Consider the following 13,978-nt stretch of genomic DNA (forward strand, 5'->3'; position numbering starts at 1 on the left):
GTATTATCCTCTAGGATTGAACGAATACACGGTCAAGCTAGCACTATCGTACTAGCTCTGATACCACTTGTTGGGTATCAGTAGGTCAAAATACACCTTAGAAGGGGGTTGAATAGGTGTCGCGGATCACTTACTCCGCTTTTCCTATATTTTGCGCAAAATAGAAATTGACTGCACTTAATTGATTAAGCTTGATATTAATCGATTAATCCATGCTGGACTTAATCGATTATGCATGTGGATAATTGATTATCCTGAGTTCTTGCAGATTCTTGATTTTAATGGTTTCTTGCTATGCAAGTTACCGAGTACCAATGCTTATGCAATTAATTGATTATAGAGATTACAAAATAATGATTAACCAGATTATAACTAGTAATACAAAATCAATTAAAAACAGTAAGAATATAATAAGCAAAGTAAAGGAGATTGGAGTTAGAAAATTGTGCATAAGGAATTTTTATCTTGGTTCGTTTGTGGTCCACTGCAAACTACATTCAGGTCTGCCCTTCTAATCTCGGGAGATTTTTCTTCTTCACTATTGAAAAATGTTTGATACACACAAACTTCCAAGATCACCTATCTTTTCGCGATTAGGCCCTAGTTAGGTATCGCTTGTACCAAGACCTCCTAGTCTTTGTGAAGAGTAACAAGATCTCTTCTTGAAGTGAAGTTACTCACCAAGAGATCACTTTCCTTGAATGAAACAGATTTTGAGTTTTAATGAGTACTGAATACTCAAATATAACAATGTAAACTCAATTCTAAAACACTATACAAAATACTCACAAGAACCTATTCTATATGAGAAATATTTGCAAAGGTTTTCATAAAACATATTACAATTTCTAGAAAACAAAGTTTGCTTCCTTTCACTTTAAAACTTATCAAGAACAACAAGAATGAATGATATGCATAAAAAATCCTAGAAATGCATGCTACAATCACAAATACTAAGCTCTATTCACAATGCTCTTATTCTCTAAACTTGTCTAATGCAATCTATATGACAATATATGCTCTTAGATCTTCTAGATATGCTAAATATGAAAATATGAATGTTATGAATAATATGCCACATGAGCTAGAATTCCACCATTTATACTAATCATATTGATACTGATATTAATCGATTATTCATCCACTTAATCAATTAACGGACTATTAAAAGTTAGTTTTCTATTACGTCTTAATCAAATATATAGTGTCTTAATCGATTAACACACCAACAACATCAAATTGGTTAGTAACTGAATTCTTGATAATCGATTACACATAATACTTAATCGATTATGCTAATTAAAAATGTTTTTCTTGATGTATAGTAAACTACTTATATGATATGAATATGCTTTTTACATAGTTTTTCAAATATAATACATTTAATGCATAAGATTATGTTTGTAAATGCATGAGCCTACTTATCATAAGATATCAAGATGTGATATCTCAATTTTAATCTTGATTTTATTAAAGCTCTTGTGAGACTCCACCCATGTTTACCTAACCTAGATTCAATCTAAGACAATCATCTTAAGACATCTAATAAAAGTAAATCTTACAACGCCCTAAGTCTATAGATGCATCCTATGAGTCTTCGGCTCGTTGTTTGTTGTACGATCTTCAAGCTTACTTATATGTCTGTTGTCTTCATCAAAACTTAGGTTAACATCAAATGTGCACATTTTGACTCTTTGCACTTTCAATCAATATTGATGTTAGATAAGTTAGTATTGAGCGACAAACTATTTTTTGTGTAAATAAGAAAATGCCCACGGGCTGCCTACAAACTCGTTCGCCCATTTTAAAACGGACAGGTGATGTGATTTTGTCCGTTAAGCTTTTGTTGGCATAATGCGGGCACATGCAAAACGGGCCGCCCAACCCGTTTTTTGCCATCTCTACATCTTACTAATGAATGATTGATAGTTTAATGATAAGTAAAAATCTTAGTGATTACATTTTTTATAGGTCATTTATGTAATTTTGTTCATTAAGGATAGGAATGTATTTTCCGTGAGAAGGCAAACTGGGAAAGGACCAGATTAACATTTGAAAGTGGAGCCAAAAACAAATTGGCGCCAAACTAAAATTTCACTTATTTACAGATTTTGCCGTTTCATTTCATAACACTTCGTTTCATTTCCAAGTCGGAGACTCCAATTAGGGTTCCTTGTTTTCTGTTATTTTCAACACAGATCTCATATTCCAAAGCCCAATTGAGTTAATTTTTCTTTTCCTTCTTCATTTCCTTCAATCGTAGAAATGACAGATGCGACGACAAACAACGTCGTTATCGTCGATGTCGAAGCTCCTTCGAAACCAAACGACGACGTTCGCCCCAAAACAACTCGGAAGCGAAAGAAGCCTCCTACTATCTCGTCACTGAAGAATTTGAGCGCGGAGGAGAAACACGCGCGCGTTGAATCGCTTCAGAAGGAGCTAGTTGAGCTGTTCCGGTATTACAGGGAAGTTATGAGTCAGAAAGTGGTTATCGAAGCGAGCGAGTGTGTTGGTTCGAGGAATGTGGCGATTGCGGCGTTGATGGAAGAGAGTGAGCTTCCGCTGTCGCTGCTAGTGGATGAGATTTATACTAAGTTGAAGGGTGGGGTTTTGGTTGAGACTGTTACTACAGCGTCGGTGAAGAGTAGTGTGCTTTCTGTTGGGCAGAGGGTGGCTTATGGCGTGCCTAATTCGGAAGCTGATGTGTTGGAGGACCAATCTGATTCCTGTTTTTGGTGTTGGGAGGTGATGTTTTTTCTTTAAATTTATTTAGAACTTCTATTATTAAATGTTATTTTAGATTCATTTTTCTCTGATTTGTTAATTGATTTAATTATTTGGCCCATTGTTAGACCCGTACAATTATTTAGTCTGTCATGGCTCAAAATGGTTGTTTCAATTACTAGTGCTTGTTGTGATTGAGTATTCTAGTCACTGTGATGATTGTTTCCGATGTATTGTGCCCTGATCTGGCAACTGTGTGGTGATGTGGTTGTGATGGTGACTTCAATTGCAATATTGTGGTTGCATCTGGTAATTTTGTCTGATTTAGAGCTTCTCTAATGGTTAGTTTGGGAGTTGGATTTTGGAGGGGAAGAAAGGGAAAGGGAAGGCTTGGGGGTCATTTCACAAGTGTATTTTATGGCTTTCAAGCCTTCCCTTTCCCTTCCTTTCCCTCCAAAATCCAACTCCCAAACTAACCTAAGGGTTTTAAATTATGGACCACATTACCTAATATAGCTGCAATAATGCGGTTGTGATGAATGCCACATCATCATGTAATTGCAGTGTGGATTCAAATAACTGTGATGTGGCCATATTGGGTTGTGATTATGAGCATTCACCATTGCAATCACTGATGTTGTTTCAGTGTGATATATTGTGTTGTTGAAGATTTGTTTTTGAACCTATTATGACCTAATGTGGTTGCCTCGCCTTTTCTGTCATTTGTTTGCAATGATTGCAACTGTTATATTGTGGCTGCACCAGCTAATGTGGTGTGACATAGAACCATCTATATTTTATACACCACTCTTTGTAGTAAATACCATCGTTATGCTAAAATTAAGATTTTCTCAACATATTTAGTACAATCATGGATGTTGGTTTTCTCAATGGTCAGTTTGGGTACACACTTTTCTTGTAGTATTGGTTAGTCTATGTATTGTTATTCGTGATCTGTGCCTCTGGTTATTTGACATGCTTTGTTGCTTACTGTGTGGAATTACAGATTCTATGCTTGTACTGGAGATTATTATGCTATTTTATCCTATAACATGTTATTGTTGAGCATATTCATATTTCTTTTTATACATGATCAAGTTTTCTGTTCTGTTGATTCACATGCTAAATTGGATGGCAGACAAGGGATGTTAAATTGATTCCGAAGTCTGTTCGAGGGCAGCTCATGGTTAGACGAACATGTCGGAAGCGGATCCATGAGAGAATTACAGCTGTTTCTGGTACTGTGTTTCCTTTTGCCTTTAGCTAGTTTTGTTTCTCCACCTTACTTTGAAAATAATTAAATGATTGATTGGTTTAATTTTATTTTTGTTTTGAAAAATGAATGTTTTTTCCCCTAAATTCCTACTGTTGATGGTGTTGTTTTTGGCATTCCTATTGAGATAATATTTATTTGTAATTTCTTTTCATTGTAAGTTTATATTCATTTGTTTTGCTCGTCTACACATTGCATTTATGAACATACAAGTTAACATTTTATGCATTTCTTGAAATGAAGCACAAGGTGCTGGTTATATTTAAATTGTGGTTGCAATGGCAATTATGGCCACAATATTGTAAATTTTCTTATAATATTGTTAAACATAAGATAATTGCAATTTAAGACCATGGTGGATAGTTTTATTTTCTCTAAAAAACACACTTTTCAAGAATCGAGTTTTGTGCTAGTACTGCATATATTGTATGTAACTTCTGTAAGTATAAAAGATTGAGTTAAAGTTAAGAATTTATGTTTTCACTTCCCCCCATAAAATCCATATAATATGTATATTCATTTAGTGATACAGTAAGTCACTTTTATGTTTGCCTTTCACTTAACAAGAAAGTCCATTTGGTAGATATTCTTACCAAAAATTCATAATTGGCATTTATAACTGTTTCATTATGTTTGGCAATTTTAAAGAAATTCTTATTTAGACCAAGTTACTCTATTTTATTAAATCTGGGTTACTTTTCAGAAATGATAGCATCATTGGAGAAGCTAGAGAGTGAACAGAATTACAATAATTTCTTAGTAAAGGCATCAACAAAGCTTGGTAAGGCTTATACTGAGGAAGCTATCCGCTTGTTAGTGGATGGCTTGTCGCAGAAAAACAGTCAAAACATGTAAGTAACCACAATATTCCTCACATGTTTATTGGTATTTAGATATATAAATTTGTTTGATTTGATCTTTTTCTATGATTTTAGGTCTAAGAAAAAAGCAAGCCGGGAAGATAACTTGTTAGTTAAACAGTTGGATGAAAATAGAATAGAAGTTGAGAAAGAGAGTGAAAGCATGCACAATGAACTGCAAAAAGAAGCACTTCCCAGTGTTGTCCCTGTTTTAGTCCCGGTATGTTTTATTGTTTTATTTCTATTATTGCTTTGGGTTTTAGAAATCTCACTTTTATTCACATTCAAGTTGAAGATTTCTATAATAAAGATGTGGAAGCTAGCTAATGAAAGGTAAAAATGCAAATAAGTATTTGCAAAATGTTTAAGTGGGGTGGGCAGTTAGCTTGTTGACAGTGTTGTGATGTTTTTTTTTTGAGTAGTCAGTATTTGTTATAACCTGAAGTAGATCACTTAATATATTCATTCTTAATTTTTTCTGGTCTTCTCTTCATTCATCTAATGAACATTTTATCTTTTGGTAATTAAAGATTCATTCCTTTTTGTCAACTGCTTATTTGTTCCAGGAACCAGATTTGAAATTGTTGGAAGGTGATACAAGGAATGCTGAGAAGCGTCCTGAAAAGATTAGCTGTGAAAAGAGGAAACTCCAAAAGAAACAGCCAGAGGAAGCCGAAAAGGTTCAGCGGCGCCGAGAGAAAGATGAAGCTGAATTAAGAAAGAAGCGTAGTCTGCAAAAGCAAGCCTCAATCATGGAGCGTTTTCTTAAAAAAAGTAAAACTAGTCCTTCACCTCAAAATGAAAAAGTCTCAACTGAATCACTTGTTTCTGATTCACAAAGCAGCAAAAGTAAACATGTGTCTGCTTCAGCTACTTTGTCAATGGATTTGACACTTGCATCAAGTACTGATGTTTCTCTTGAGGATGTTCGCAAGTAAGTTCCTTTTACTATTTTGGCATTGTTTTTAATCTTAGTGCTGTTCATAGATCTTAGAAAAGTATTGACTTTGCAGGTCACACCTCTCTATGTGGCGCAACTTAGGACAATCTATTCGCTCAAACAGTAAACAGGGATGGGGCTTACGTCGTAAACCTAGGACTGAGCTTGTTAAGGAACTGAAGTTGACAGCTACTAAAGATGTAGTTGACTATGATGAGTTGGGTATGGATTTGAGTGTAGACAAATTGACAGAACATAGTGTTGATAACAGATCATCGCCAATATATGTAGATAGTCCTGTTGATGTCAAGAAGTATTCTCGAAGGAAACAATTATTGCAGTTTGATAAATCGCATAGACCTGCCTTTTATGGTATTTGGCCTACAAGAAGGTGAGATAATGCTTCATGAGTGGATTTCAACTTCAACTTTAGTAGGCTATGCTGTCCTAAAACTGCTAACTCCAAAAGTTCAGTTGTTCTATTCACAAGCCTTATAATTATGCACCCATTTACTCATTACAATTAGAGGCTCATTGGTACTATATAGTAAATTGCATCTGTCATGATATGTACTACAATATTTCTAGTTGAGGTTGCTTATGTGTTAAAATATGTATTTTTCTAGTCATGTTGTTGGACCACGCCATCCTTTTAGGAAGGATCCAAACCTGGATTATGATGTCAGCAGTGATGATGAATGGGAAGAGGTATGTGGAATCTTTGTATTTATTTTAATTACTATAAAACTATCTTCATCTGCTAACAAAATCCGTTTTTTTAGGAGGAACCTGGTGAAAGTCTGTCAGACTGTGATAAAGATGAAGAGGAATGTCTAGAGGAATGTTCAAAATCTGATGGAGAAACTGAAGATGGATTTTTTGTACCTGATGGATATCTCTCAGAAGATGAGGTAGAGACTTGGTGTTTTACTGTAATATGTTTACAATCACTGATAAACATTTTGCATTTTAGTGATTTTAAGTAGATGAATGATGTCATTATTTTGGACATTTTGGATTTTTGACATTTATGTATGTCATGTATATTCTATATTTTATGAGTCAATGGCAAGGCTGTGATTTTTTCTGGATCCATTGTTTCCAAACGTCATCGTTGAGCACTTGTAATTGCAACTGGGTGCCGCATATGAATTTGAAAGCCACCACAATTTGTTAATGCAATTTCTTTATTTATATTTAGGGTGCAGAAGTGGACAGGATGGAAACACATATTGGCATTGAGGGAACTGATAACCCACCAAACTCTAAGGATGACATAGAGAGTGAGGAGTTTTGCACTTTACTCCGACAGCAGAAATATCTAAACAATCTGACAGAGCACGCTCTTCGAAAAAATCAGCCCTTGATAATAACTAACTTGATTCATGATATGGAATTTTTGTCAATGGATCACAATCCTAATGGTACTCCTAAGCTGGAGCTGGTGTGCTTGCAAGCCTTGAGTATGTGCTTAATTTCTGGTAGCTCACCTATAGAAATATCAATAGATAAGATCCAAGATGAGGACCAAGAAGCCTGCCTCTCCGGTGGTAAAGCTGCTGCTACTCCAACATCTGATATGGCTGGCATACCAGAGTCAGATCTACCAATAATTGTAAGTTAGACTATTAAGGTGCATGAATATTACATATTTTGCTAGGTATAATGAAAAAGGTGTCTAGTCCATGCTCTCACCCAATAGGGTCTGGGGAGGGTGAATGCATGCAATCTTACCTCATAAGTGGAGAAATTGTTTGTAGGATTTGCTAAATATAATGCAGTCAAAATTTATATTTTGAGAGGAAGGATTAGCTGTATTCTCAATTGAACTGAAACTTGCATTGGGCTGGTTGCTTCTCTGGGAGGGCTGCCTTTTTTCTGTTTTTGTTTGACGTTTTTCAATTTTCCAGCTCACTTTTGCAAAAAAGAAGTATCACCTTACTAGTTATGTTTACTAATTTTTTCAGGTTACTACCATTCAGAATTGTTCCGAGGGCATGAATAAATTGGTATGCTCTTTGCAACAGAAATTCCCTTCTGTGTCAAAGTCGATGCTGAAAAATAAAGTGCGTGAAGTATCAAATTATGTTGATAATCGTTTTCAGGTTTGTGATGATGAATTCTATTTTAACACAATCTATTGATTGCTGGTTATTTTATACTGGGAACCATTAAAAGTTGATGGATCAAAATATAATTGTCAATAGTGCAAATATTATCACTCAACTGTATTGGTGTTTCAAATGAGTAAAACTGATCCCAACTAAAGTTGTGATCATAGGTGATGTAAATAGTCCCCTGGAAAAACATTTATTGTGAAATTCCACGAGAACCTGAATAGGGCTGGGTGAATAGACTGCATTTGATCCTTTGATAAATGTGTACAGATAAATATCTAGTGGATATGTAGGTTTTGATTTATCAATTGAATTGGATTCAGATTAGCCACATCATGTTGTAATTAGTCACCTAAACGTGTCAATGCAAAAAATTTCTGTTCTTTCGTTAATCACGCAGGCAGAGTGCTTGTGACAAACTATTTTTTATCATCATTTGAAACAGGCCAAATTTGGAGTTCTTTACCATACTCTACAAACTAGATCCCTATCTATGATCACCAAATGAGTCATAACGTCAATAGAAAGCCCCTTTCCTATGTACCCTCTTGAAGCACATGTCTTTAGAATAAATTGAGTTAAGATGAGGGTGAGTATAAGTTTAGTAAGAGGTGAACAGATCTTATAACATAAAGAGTGGCACATGGCTCCCACCTAGTGGGCCATGGGGAGGGTAAATATTTATAGTCTTTTTGTATATAGAAAAATTGAGGGTAAATGGATGGAATGAGAGAGGTACAATATCATGTGATACAAATGTGTTACTCAAGTAGCCACGAATATATTTATAGTCATATCACATGTTGATTTGTTTTGATTGAAGCCAACTTCGTGCCTAATTATACTTAATTTATGTCTCATTATGTAGGTGAAGAAAGAAGTTCTGGAAAAGCTTGGCTTGGCAGTTAAACCTGGTATGCTATATTGACTTTCCCATGTTCTTGTCTTGTATTTTGTTTCCAAATCTAAATCCATGTTTGATCAAACTTGCAGAAAAGAGCATTAAGAGACGGAGGAGTATTGCCTCATTTTTTTCGAAAAGGTGCTTGCCACCTGATGGTGAAAGTGGGAAACCTGGTGAAATTTCACCTTTAACACCCCAGAAATCTTCTTCAGCTGATCCTGGACAGTAGCGTAGTTCATATGATATGCATTTTTATACATCAAATTTTTATCATGTCTGATATTTCCTGTTTACAAAATGGCATCTCTACTGTCAGATTTCTCTATTTAGTCTCTGTAAATTTGGAGATGATATCTGTAAGAAAGTTTCTGATAAGCATTTTACTTCCGACTTTTAGGGTTTGGACTCAATTAAAAGATCATGCAAGTCAATATTGGGTGTATGTTAGACACTGTTTGTAATGTTGTTTCAAGCATGTCAGCATTTGTATTTCATTGTACTTGAACTTTAATTTGATTTTCTAATGTCGTATTTAAACTTTTTGCCTGGTAGAGAATTGATTTTTCTGCTAGATAGCTGCACTAGCACAAACGGGGCGAACACAACACATTGGATATCACCCTTATAAGAGTAGTGGAATCATTGTATGAACATGCTCCACTTAAAAAATAGTCTTAATGTCAAATTATCATTGATATATATTGTTGTTACCATAAAATAATACTTATTATTTAAGTTATGATTAGGTTGTTTTCTTTAAGATGTTTTGGGGCATTGTCCAAAATGTATAAGTAGACTATCAACATATTATTTTCAGGATAAAATAGTTCAGTTCTCTGTTATTGAATTCTTACAACATTACCATAACTTATAATAATTTTAAATGACATGAAATAATATTTATTATTTAAGTCATGACTATGTTGTTTTCTTTAAGACGTTTTGGGGCATTGTCCAAAATGTACAAGTAGACTATCAACATATTATTTCCAGGATAAAACAGTTTAGTTCTCTGTTATTGAATTCTTACAACATTGTAAGAATCGATTTCGAATACACTGATCACAATATGATTACTAGTGTTAATTCTTGAAATGCCTATATGATTACCTTTACTAATTATTTTCTCATAATATTGACTATTAGTGTCAGTTATTGAAATTCCTATAATTTGGTTATCTGTGTCAATTCTTAGTGTCACAGAAAGAAAGAGGGAGAAGTTTATTGGAAATGTGTCGGCAGAAAATATGACGGAGAAAAAAAAAAGTTGAATGAAAATGTATTCAACTTGGAGAAAGAAAATGTGAAGGAAAAAACTTCTATTTATAACATGAGATTTTTTCCAAGTTCCTCATCTCTCTTATCATGTGCGACTTCGGAGTTGTTTTTTCAAAACTCTTCTATGTGAAATTTGTGAGTTTTTTAGATTTCACAATCAAAAGTTTTCACTAATGGCTTTCAACAATCCCAAACTTGAAATTAAAAAATGATTTCCGAGAATTTTTGTGGTCTCAATAAGATTGTGCATAAACAATTGCATATTGAGTAAGATCTAGATTTTAAGTCTTGAACTCTATCTCCAGCATCAAGTTACACACAACCTTTTCAATGGTGTATTGTATAAAGTCTGTGCATTAAAGGTTGTGCACGTCTATCCAATATAATGAATGCTTTAGAAATTTATACCCATAAATTTCATAGGAAGGAGCCCCCACTTCCACATCCACATAGGTGAGTCTATCAAGAGTACTCATGTAGCCTAGGTACTTCACTCCAATTTGAGTATAGATCTCATTAAGACTTTAACTCATTCTTACATATACTACATGAATCATGCTTCTCATGATTTTACAGCATTTTCATTCTCATATCACTTCACAATTTGTTATTATCTATTGAATCCATTTCTTGGGATCTTCAGTCAATTAGGTCGGATTACCATCATGATTTTATAACATGTTCATTCTCATATCACTTCACAACTTGTTATTACCCATTGAACTCATTTCTTGGAATCTCCAGTCAGTTAGGTCGGGTTACCATCATGAGTGATCCTCGTTCCAAGGGCAATAATCTCATATTCTTAGAAGTATTATGAACTTTCTCTCTACCTAGTAATTTCGTCAAAGGATCTACTAAGTTATTCCTAGTGCGTACATGATCTACTCTAACAGCTTATATAGTGAATAACTCCCTAACGGTGTTGTACTTACGACGTATTTGTCATTTCTTACCGTTATAAAAACGGTTCTCAATTTTTGCAATAGTCGCAGTACTATAACGATAAATTAATATAGCTAATATCGTTTTTCCCATAGGGGAATATCTGCAAGAAAGCTTCTTAGCCAACTTGCTTATTCACTAATTGTTGCTAGTGTTATCATCTTAGCTTCCATAGTGGATTGAGCCAAAATAGTATATTTCTTTCACTTCCAAGAAACAAGTCCACCAGTGATGCTAAATATTAGCCACTGGTTGCTTTAGAATCATTTGAACGAGTGTTCCAATCAGCATCGCAGAATCCTTCTAGGACAGTTGGAAACCTCTAGTAATGTAAATATTTATTGTTTTCTTAAGGTACATCATTACCCTTTCCATTTCCAACCTTTCATTTTTAACAATATCTATAATCATAGGTATGTGACTAATTGAAGTGCCCCCACTATTCCTTAATTTTAAAAAAAAATTCTTTTCATTGAAGTAAACATCGTTAAACTCAATAATCACTCTTGCTTTAAGGTCATAAAACATGTATGCCTTGCTTTTTACAACATACTCAATGAATACACATTCATAGGCTCTACTTGCAAGTTTAATTCTCTAGGGGCATACATTCATAAATGATTTCATGAGCATTTCTCTATATCTCATTGGACTGAGACTATGTTGATTTATCATAAGTCATCGAATACTTGATGTAGCGGCTAACAACATATTTTCTAGTCTCAACTTCCTCAGTATCATATTTCTTTTCAAGTACATACCAAATTAATTTGGCAGACATGTATAGACTGTAGTAATAATAGAGATCATCAGACAACTCATTCAGAATAAATTTCTTACACAAGTAATCATTTTCATTCCACAGAGCTATTTCAATAGCTAGTTTATCCCGTTTCTCTTTTTCAGCTTTTTCCGGCAGCATTGAGCTATCGGTTTTCAGAACGTCGACAACTTTTCTCATAGTGAGGAAAAATTTCATCTTATGTTACCACTGTTTGAAATTTGTCCCATAAAACCGAAATGGTTTATTCAGGTCAAAGTTCTTCGGTCCAATAATATTATCTATGAATGTCATTGCAGTAGAAACATCTTAAAATTATTGTTATCATAACTTACAACAATTGTAAATGGCACGAAATAATGCTTATTGGCTGAGTCACGACCATGTCGCTCTCTTTAAGACGTTTCGTGACACTACCCAAAATGTACAAGCAAACTATCAACCACGTCATCCCCAGGATAAAATAGCCCAGTTCTTTGTTATCGAATTCTTACTGCACTGTAAGAACCAATCTCGAATACACCCATCACAATATGACTACCAATGCCAATTCTTGAAATTCCCAAAATATGGCTACTAGTGTCAATTCTCAAAATTCCTAGAATATGGCTACTAGTGCTAATTCTCGAAATTCCTACAATATGGCTGCTAGTGCCAATTGTCAAAATTCCCACAATTTGGCTACTCATGCTAAACCTTTTCTCACAATAATGACTATCAGTGTCAATTCTTGAAATTCCCACAATTTAGTTGCATGTGCCAATTCTTAGTGCCACAGAAAGAAAGGGGAAGAAGTTTGTCGGAAATACATCATCAGAAATATATAAGGGAGAAAGAAAAAGTTGAATAAAAACGTATTCAACTTGAGGCAATAAAATATGAAAGAAAGATGCTTCTATTTATATTATGTGGTTTTTTCCAAGTTCTTCATCTCTCCTATGTGGGACTTGAGAGTTGTTTTTTTCAAAACTCTTCTATGTGGGGTTGAGAGTTTTTTAAATTTCACACCCAAAAGTTCTCACTAATGGCTTCCAAAAAACCAAGTTCCAACATATATTTTAAATACTAAGAATATTTATTCTTATAATAAAATATGTTACCTTAGGCTTATTTATAATTCCACGCAATATTCGAAGCCAATCACCACCACAAATCAAAGCTTCCACTATATTTGGATGCAAATAAGCTCGATATGAGTCAATGACTCTCCCACCAACACTAAAGGTAGACTTTGAAGCCACAGTAGATATTGGAATGAAAAGAATATCTGCTATCACACGAGATAGAACTCGATATTTTCCATGATTCAACTTCTACCATTTCAAAGAACTAAGAGGTTATCATGTGTCCATCATTTTTAGGCTTGTGTTGGCCCATTTAAATACTCTTCAACCTTTGATTTTATAGAAGGGACATCTTATTGCTCTTGACATAATCCATTAACAAGGACCAACCTGAAGAGATTGATGACCCTAAAGGAAAGCCAGTTTGACCAACATTGGTTTTAGTGGAGTGTTCCCTATCATTCTCACTAAGTAGAGCACTATACTCATTATGCATATCATTTAGAGCATTGTATACTTTTTTCAATATTTATTTGAACTTCATCTTTGGGGTAAATTATTTGAAAACACATTTTAACACCCATCATCTTAATTCTAGGGTCCAAAATACTTGCAAGAGACATAACAAGATTACACTCACTCCAATACTTATTAAATTTCTCCTTCATTGCTCAAGCCACATCTCACATAAAATCAAACTCATCATGAACAACATTATCTAATTTTTTTAATAAATTAGGAGTTGGATATTTACTACCAGAAACAATATTTGTAGCAACATTAAATACCTATAGTAGCTTAGCTATTTTCTCGACCTTTTCCCATTCATCTATCTCTAGAAGAGAAGTATAACTTGGTTCTCGGTCTTGGAATCGTGGAAACACTTCCTTGAACTATATTACAATTGAAAGCATACTGTAGGTGGAGTTCCAACGTGTAATCAAGGACTAACTTTTTACTACCAAGTTTTAGTTGTTGAACTACTTGGAAGAATATGCACAATCTTGCTTCAGAATAGTTGATGAACTTCACACTTTCACGAATTTTTTCAATTATTGTTACTATTCTTCTTAATCCATATTGAACAAG

General features: G+C 34.2%; 1 protein-coding gene across 2 annotated transcripts; it reads left to right on the forward strand.

The window, feature by feature from the left end:
• On the forward strand, window positions 2,103-9,363 carry LOC109336106 (chromatin assembly factor 1 subunit FAS1-like). 2 transcript variants are annotated; one of them, XM_019572495.1, is made up of 12 exons: window positions 2,103-2,748; window positions 3,866-3,965; window positions 4,704-4,851; window positions 4,936-5,080; window positions 5,427-5,794; window positions 5,874-6,191; window positions 6,427-6,508; window positions 6,583-6,711; window positions 7,002-7,415; window positions 7,768-7,905; window positions 8,786-8,831; window positions 8,905-9,363. In XM_019572495.1, the coding sequence occupies exons 1-12, from the start codon at window positions 2,266-2,268 to the stop codon at window positions 9,048-9,050; spliced, it is 2,517 nt and encodes an 838-aa protein (XP_019428040.1). In that variant the 5' UTR covers window positions 2,103-2,265; the 3' UTR covers window positions 9,051-9,363. The 2 variants fall into 2 exon arrangements, with proteins under 2 accessions (XP_019428040.1, XP_019428041.1); XM_019572496.1 differs by having other exon boundaries at window positions 8,911-9,363.

The sequence above is a fragment of the Lupinus angustifolius genome, chromosome LG20 (assembly GCF_001865875.1).
Source record: "Lupinus angustifolius cultivar Tanjil chromosome LG20, LupAngTanjil_v1.0, whole genome shotgun sequence".
Classification (NCBI taxonomy): domain Eukaryota; kingdom Viridiplantae; phylum Streptophyta; class Magnoliopsida; order Fabales; family Fabaceae; genus Lupinus; species Lupinus angustifolius.